A 7861-nucleotide genomic window follows, 5' to 3' on the forward strand; every position below is an offset into this window, starting at 1 on the left:
AAAATAACGAACCAAATCAACTTCCACACAAAGAAAACCAAAGCTTGAACAAATCAAGCACTCTTGATTTGTCTTTCCCAATTGTCAAATTCCCAGGCACTATTACCGAGGCAATATGTTTCAGGTAGCAGCCGCCGTTCACTTTTGTGTGTTGAAAACAAAATAATATATATATTGGATATATATATTATTAAATCTTGGATTTTGGAATCAAACCCTAATTGTATCTAAATTGAATTAGATCTCCACAAATATAATATATAAAAATATATTATACCTAAACCAAGCCAAACTGAAACTCTTTTAATAAATCAATTGGGTCCCACACTCCAATAAGGAGGTATACCCAACAGAAATGCATCTAACAAACCAAAACTTCAAAGAGTTGAGGTGATCCTTGATGATAAAGCAACACGGATAACATAAGATGCCAAAAAAAAAAATTGTGTTTGAGAAGCTAGTTGGGTTTTTTTGTGGTTGGATATGATGTTTGCGAGAGAAAAAGTGAAATGATTATGGGGTTTGATGTGATATTTTGTTTGGATTAGTTTTTTTTGGTTTTGTAAAACATTTGTCTTGTAGTGAAAAAAATAAAAAAAAAACCCCAAAAACCAACTTGTCAAACACTGCCTATATTTAAGATATCAAAAAAAACCTCAATGTCTTCACAACTTGCATCCAGTGGCATAATGCTTTCAACAGCATGAGCATCTAAGCTGATGACTGCTTGGAGCTCATATGCACGTTGCTGCAAATCTGTTGAGTGGGATGCTGATAATTCTTCAATCAAAGATTGACACTGCAACAAGGAAAGAAATTACCAATGTATAGTCAAAACATAAAAGCGGAATTGAATTCTCATGATGCTGAATACGAGTCTATGACACAGAAAAGCATATACTTTCTTGTCTATGATGCCCACATATATTTTGGTGATGATATACACATACAAAACCAAAATAATAATAATAATTAATATAGCAAGCAGTGCATATAGAAAAGCAGGGAAGCAGTAAATGGAAGAATGCCACTAGCAGGGAAACCTGAGAACATAAATGAATCAAATAAATCAGGCTCAAATCGCATCGTAACTATCAACTCCAAAGAGAGAATGCATACCCTAGAGACACATGATTTAGGTTCAACATAATTTAAGGATATGGTATAGATCCAGAAGGATGGGGTTGAGGCAGAGTCGAAGAGAAAGAGGAAACTTTGGCTTATGATTTATAGCGATCCCATTTAACAGCAAGTACCACCACAAATACTCAGCCACTTAAGTACAAAACTGATTTAGATGGCTAAGGTATGAGACGTGTGCTGAAAACACCAAAAAGACCTACCTCAGGTAGCACATCGGCTTTTCTCCCAGCTGCTATCTCAAAGGCGTATATTTTCATAAGTGCTGTAACTGCATATGCCTTGAAGGAAGAAAAAATTCGGTACAAGTTCAAACTAGAAAAGAAATGAGTGCAAGGCAATAAAATCATCAATTGTATTACTTTGTCAAAAAAAAAAAAATCAATTGTATCAAATCTCAAAGAAACACTCCTTTCAATAAATTATAATCAATTATATGCATGTGCATATTGAAGAGATTCAAAGTTGGTAGTTTTTCCTTTTTCAGTTCTTAGATTACTCAAGGGCTCTCAATCAAAACTGAGTCATCAAATACAAAATTTGGATACTCCATACCATACGAAGAGACAAAATTCCAAGGTACCTTGACAGTGTCATCACTGGAATATGCTTCTGCCACATCACATAACTTCCCAGTAATATAAGAGGCTGAATACTTTCCATCTGCAGTTCCATATTCCCCCAAGACCCAACAAATTACCTGTGACACAAAACTACGAAATAAGACAACAAACACAAGAAGTATATCCAAAACAATGTCAACACATATACCGGGGGGGGGTTGGAGACAAGAAAAAAATAAAACCTAGATAGGAGAGAATGTACTTGTAGAAATGCAGATGGCAGCTTTGGCTCTCCAATGATATGCAAATATGACTCTACCTGCAGCCAAAAAATAATTAAACATCAAGAGAGGAATGCTAAATTAGAAATGCTTTTTTTTGCTATGAATGAACATCATATTTTAAAGCAAACAGTTTCATTCTGGATAACCCAGTGAGAATCATTAGATCACAGAATATAAGAAGACTGTTAGAGTTGGCTTTAAGTAACAGCAAATAGATGAAGTGAGCCAGTAGAAATTCATTATGAATACATACAGCAGAAGATCTGAGCTGACTATCTGCAGTATCATCATCCTCCCCAAATCCCTCAGCAATCAACCGCATCAAGTTATGTGCCACTTTAATATTCACTAGATCCCCTGCATGCTCGAAGACTCTATTCATGGTCTGTAGTACATAAATCAAGAGAAAGCCAATAGGTGGAAGTTCAGAAGACATAAATATAATGTTATCTCCAAACAATCACAACAAGAAAAGGTAACATTGACATAACCTGAATGAACCATTGGTTGCTTGGTGCAAATTGCTCCGCAAGCTCAACACATCTGGACGCTATTTCAGTTTTGTAATGATTGTCATTAATGTTTATCACGTAATCAATCATACGATCAACAATAACTTCTACATTGGAGGACTTCGTCATCTTATAGAGAAGTTCAAAGGTTTTCCTCTTTAGAGTATCATCTGGGTCCTGTGTCATCAAGCATGTCAAAGTTTGACCAAAACATAGTTGAAGAACAATTATGATGAAAAATTGTCAAAGTTAGTTTGAACATCAAATTGAAAGGGTAACGTGGCATTAGTTTCAATAAGATTACAACCATAGAAACAGAAAGAATTTCGCAATGGAAACACGAAAGATTAGAACTTATAAAAATAAATAAATAAAATGAACCAAAAAAAAAGGAGGAAGAGGAAGCATTGAGCAGCATCCTTATCAGGCCATATCTAGTTATCACCTACTTTCAATTAATCATAACTATTATTCATTGAGTACAAAGGTCCCGCTTTTTCCTCAGAGAGACACTCCAGTTTTTCCTTTCTGGTAAGTAATAAAAACACCCCAGTAATCAGCAAGAGGTCATTACAAAAACTTTTTGAAGCAGCGATAATGCTAGCTATGTTTTATGCAACCAAATGTTGGGTAATACTTGCCATTACAATAAAATAGACTAGCTAAAGAGCGAAAGTTACAGAGAAAAGCTAGCTCATCTTTGCTTCCTTTCATAAATTTCTAAACGCGAGAAAAACTTTTTGGAATTATTCACTCTTCCATTGAAGTGCTAGGTGTCATCACTCCAATGATGACTTTGTTAATGCTCTATAAACATTTACATTCCAAATACTTTGTTGCTTACCATAAGACAAATTTCACAAATACTTCAGCAGAGGTCAAAGTATAGGAGTAGTTTACATCAGCCTGACAAAGCAATATTGATCTAAAAATTCCATGAATGCATATACAATAAAATAGACTAGGTAAAAAGTCAAAGTTACAAAGAACAGTTAGCTCATCTTTGCTTCCTTTCATATATTTCTAAAAGCGAGGAAAACTTTTTGGAATTATTCACTTTTCCATTGAAGTGCTAGGTGTCATCACTCCAATGACGACTTTGATAATGCTTTATAAACATTTACATTCCAAATACTTCGTTGCTTACCATAAGACAAATTTCACAAATACTTCAGCAGAGGTCAAAGTATAGGAGTAGTTTACATCAGCCTGACAAAGCAATATTGATCTAAAAAATTCCATGAATGCATATACAGCTCATGTAAGACAGATAAACTAATCACAAAACAGACAGAAAGTATATATTAACTACACAGTTGTTAAAGCAATAAAATAAGGTTAACATGGAAAGGTATAGCCATTCAAGTGTGCACAAAAACAAAGAGGAAAAACAAAGAACATGAGCACAGCCTGCATCTCTGATGGCTCCATCAACACGAATATATTGATGTCAAATGCATACGAGAAAATGTTTCTCACCTCTAAGCAATCAATCACGGCCAGTTGGTGTTGTTCAGCGATTTCTGGACTTATCTTTATCAACCGACCTAGGGAATCTATGCCCATATATTTTAGATTGTGACTATCACTCTGTCCAACAGATAAGAATGCATGAAAACAAGTTAAAGACAAAAAAAGCAAACAACACACACAAGTTGCAGAAGGCAAACCTTCAAAAATTTAGATATTGCTTCTGCTGCAGCCTCTAATAACTTAGTATTGGGATGTATGGATGAAGCACAGCATATGCACTCATATAGTTGAGAGAAGTGCGGTCTTCATAAGTTGAGATGTTGCCAGAGTTATCCTGACTCCCAATAGAGAAAGAGAGACTTCCATTCATATGAGGAAAGCAAAGAGAAACAAATAAAAGCCTTTAACATCAGTGAAATTAAACTGGACAAGCATATTAATGAATACTGATAAAATGTCAACCTAATTTTAATTAAATTAATTTTAAAACTTAGCAAATTACAGTTACAGTTGCAGTAAGATCATTTTTACTTAGAAAAAAAAAAAGAAAAAAAAAGAGGCTTTAGAGTGGTAGGTTTCAAGATCATCAGCCCTTTTTATTTCCTAATTGAATATGTTCAAGCCTTTACATTCAGCTAATATCTAATTCTAGCATCAAATGCTAAACAAATTGACAACCAGCCTCAATAATGCTGAAGCAGAGGACCATCAACCCAGCAACCTTTAATTCAAACCCTCATTCATATCAATTAATAAAGGTGAACCATCAATACCTCTGCCAGCTAACTATTATCGTGTATAACCAATAAGCGGATTGCTCTCGGACTAGTGATCATCACATTCAATTTAAGAGATTGAAAGTAAACCAAACAAATTAAGAGAACCCCAAATGTGAAAGTACCTCGGAAATCCAGAGAATGAAGCAGAAGGCGTTCGCGAAGAGGAGCGCCGGTTCAGAAACATGGGATCCAATGGATTTAGGAGGGAGGGAGGGAGAGAGAGGGAAAGAGAAGGTCAGAGGCTAATTCATCAAACCTCGTCGCAGGCGCCCAGATTTCACAGCTGCCTCCTCTCGTCATTGCAGACCCCAACAGTCCGCCGTCAACCTCCGTTCGCCATTGCCCTCTGATTTTGCTCAACCTTCACCGCTCTCTGTTTGATGGGTTAGGCTTCAAGACAATGAGAGAGTGGAAAAGAGGGGTAAACAGCGTTGATTGGTATTTCCTTTGTATGTATCAGAGAAATAATAAATAAATAAAATTAAACATAAAATAAAATTAGGTGGTAAATATTTCCCTCAAAATTTTTTGATCACAGTTATTTAGAAATTGTGATTAAAAAAATTACATATAATCACACTTATTTAGAATGTGAGATTAAAATATATATATATATATATATATAATTGCACTTAATTAAAAAGTATCATAAAAAATAAATATTATCACACTTAATCAAATTAAGTGTGATTAAAATATCAATCTAATTTTTTTTATCACACTTCTAATAAAAGTGAGATATTTTCATTTTGTTAAAGTGTAATCTTTAACTGTTTTTGTCGTAGTGATTCCTCATTAATAATTTTTTAATTGTCGAAAAAAAAAATTCTCACCAAAACTTTCAAAATTTTTGGTGAGGAAACTTATTTTTTTTCTCACCTAAAAGTAAGTATTTATTGACGGAAATAAATTTCGTCATCTATTATTTTTCTTTTTTTATTATACGTGACAGTAGTTATAATTCCTCATGGATTATTCTTATTTAGTGACGAAATTTGTTTTCTTCACTAATTTTCGTCACCATACCAAAACAGAGAATAAGAGAAAGTGACACCAGAAAAAGAGCAAAGAGAAACCATGTACCAAATCATCGAGCGAAGAAGATGTGACGGTTACCGGCAAGGCTACTACTGGCGGTGGCGATCAGCAAGACTAATAGAGGCAACGATGGCAATCGGCGTAGTGGAGGAGCAAGAGGTAAGAAAAATTAATACCCTATTTTGAGAGAGAGAGATGATAAACAGAAAAATGGTAAAAAAAATTAATACCCTTTTTTTTTTATTGCTGCTCAATATATCAAAACATTTTCACCAAAATTGGTGACAATATTATTTCCTCACCAAAAGATATCAGAAATATTAAAATGTTTTGGTGACGAAAATATATTCATCACAAATAATTTTATAATTAGTGACAAATTTTTTTGTCACCAAAAGTCTCAAAATTTTGGCGCCACCCAAAAAAAATAGCGGGAAAATTTTTGGTGACGAAACTAAATTTTTCCTCACTTAAAATGAAGTATTTATTGACGAAAATAAATTTTGTCACCTATCATTTTTATTTTTTTATTATATGTGACAAAATTTATAAATTCCTCACGAATTATTTTCATTTAGTGACGAATTTTATTTTCTTCACTAGTTTTCGTCACCATAGGTTACTTTTGTTGTAGTGTGTCGGCTAAAGGGAAAAAGGGGAAAGATTTCAGAAGAGAGTGGTTGGTGTGGGTTTGAAGGACCTCGGCTAAACCCCAAACAGTAGCTGGGTCTAGGGTTTTTCAAGATCTAGGGGAATTTGTTTCGATTTTCCTAGAGATAGTGATTTCTATCAAAACCCAAGCCTAAATCTATATGAAAACACGAATCAATGGCAAGAATCTAGAAATAAGTACGAAAAACAGAAAGATGAACATGAGTTAGAACCAAGAAGGATTCAAAAACAAAAACAACAATCAAAACTCAGACCAAACAGAAGTTTAGCAAGAACAATGCAAACAACATTTAAGAAACACGATGACATAGTTTCATTGAAAAATAGGAAATTGACTCGTGATATCCAAAAATGTGAGAAAAACACAAAAAAACAGAGTGTAACTATTCAGCGGCAGCATAAGCAATGTGAAGACGGTACAAAAGTGGAGCAGCTTAAAACACAAGAGCTGGTTTATAAATGATTAAATATGGCAATTGAAATGAGGAGTTTAAGTAGCAAGATGCAAACGAACAGGTTCATTAAAATATTACACATACGAATAGTGAAAAGTTGAAACCAAAAGAGAGAAGAAATTAGAAACTTACTAGATGAGGCCGAGAGTGGAATGCCAAAGTCAAAGAACTTGAACAGGGCAGTCGAAAGCTCACCGGAGGAGATGGTCGAAGCGGTTGTAGAAAACTCGAAGAAACAGCAATGGAGGTTGGGGATTGGTTAGAGAGAGAAAAACTTGAACGCAGAGGGAAAACGAAGAATGCAAAGTGAAGAGACGGAGAGAGAATGAGATGTTTTGTTAAAACACAAAAAGGCAGCAAAGCATAAATGATTCGCCTTGGACGACATGTCTGTCAAGCGGCATGGGCAGAAGCGATGCGACCTGATGGTGCGTGTCAGGTACGAATCAATGAGAAAAGGACACGTGGATGAAACGGTTAAGAAAACCGTGCGTGACAGCTCATGCGCAGATAGAAGTCTTGAAGTTCTTGATTTATTAAAGCAAGAACCTCGGCTAGAGGAATGGTCTTGGTTAAGGAACTTGAAGAACTTAGTTCTTGGTTCTTAGTCATGATAAAGTAGACTATAGAGTCTTGGTCTTGTCAAGCTGACGTGTGATGATCTCGGTCATAAAGGATGGTGTAAGTCTTAGCCGACGTGCTATGTGGACAAACGATGTAGGTTTCATCACCTCAAGATGCCGAGGTAATAGAACCTAGGGGGCAATTGTGGGGGCATATTTTGTGAATGACAACACGTGGCCAAGGTGACGCCGAGTGTCAGCCGAGGTGCCACGTGTCTTGGTCATAGCGCCGAGGTGATCTCGTCTAGGCCGAGGTTATCTGCGGAGATATCGGAATCCGAGATGAGCGGATAAGGGACAAGAGTCCTAGAATGGGAGAGGA

General features: G+C 35.4%; 1 protein-coding gene across 1 annotated transcript; it reads right to left on the reverse strand.

Annotated features, from left to right (window-relative positions):
• Positions 1–599: 599 nt before the first annotated feature.
• Positions 600–4245, reverse strand: LOC145813436 (AP-4 complex subunit epsilon-like). The gene is made up of 8 exons (XM_082908859.1): positions 4170–4245; positions 3979–4089; positions 2479–2676; positions 2241–2372; positions 1966–2022; positions 1724–1840; positions 1344–1421; positions 600–799 (listed from the first exon to the last, which is right to left on the reverse strand). The coding sequence occupies exons 2-8, from the start codon at positions 4063–4065 to the stop codon at positions 620–622; spliced, it is 849 nt and encodes a 282-aa protein (XP_082764985.1). The 5' UTR covers positions 4066–4089; positions 4170–4245; the 3' UTR covers positions 600–619.
• Positions 4246–7861: the final 3616 nt, after the last annotated feature.

Source organism: Camellia sinensis, chromosome 15 (assembly GCF_055761805.1).
Source record: "Camellia sinensis isolate YWXY chromosome 15, ASM5576180v1, whole genome shotgun sequence".
Classification (NCBI taxonomy): domain Eukaryota; kingdom Viridiplantae; phylum Streptophyta; class Magnoliopsida; order Ericales; family Theaceae; genus Camellia; species Camellia sinensis.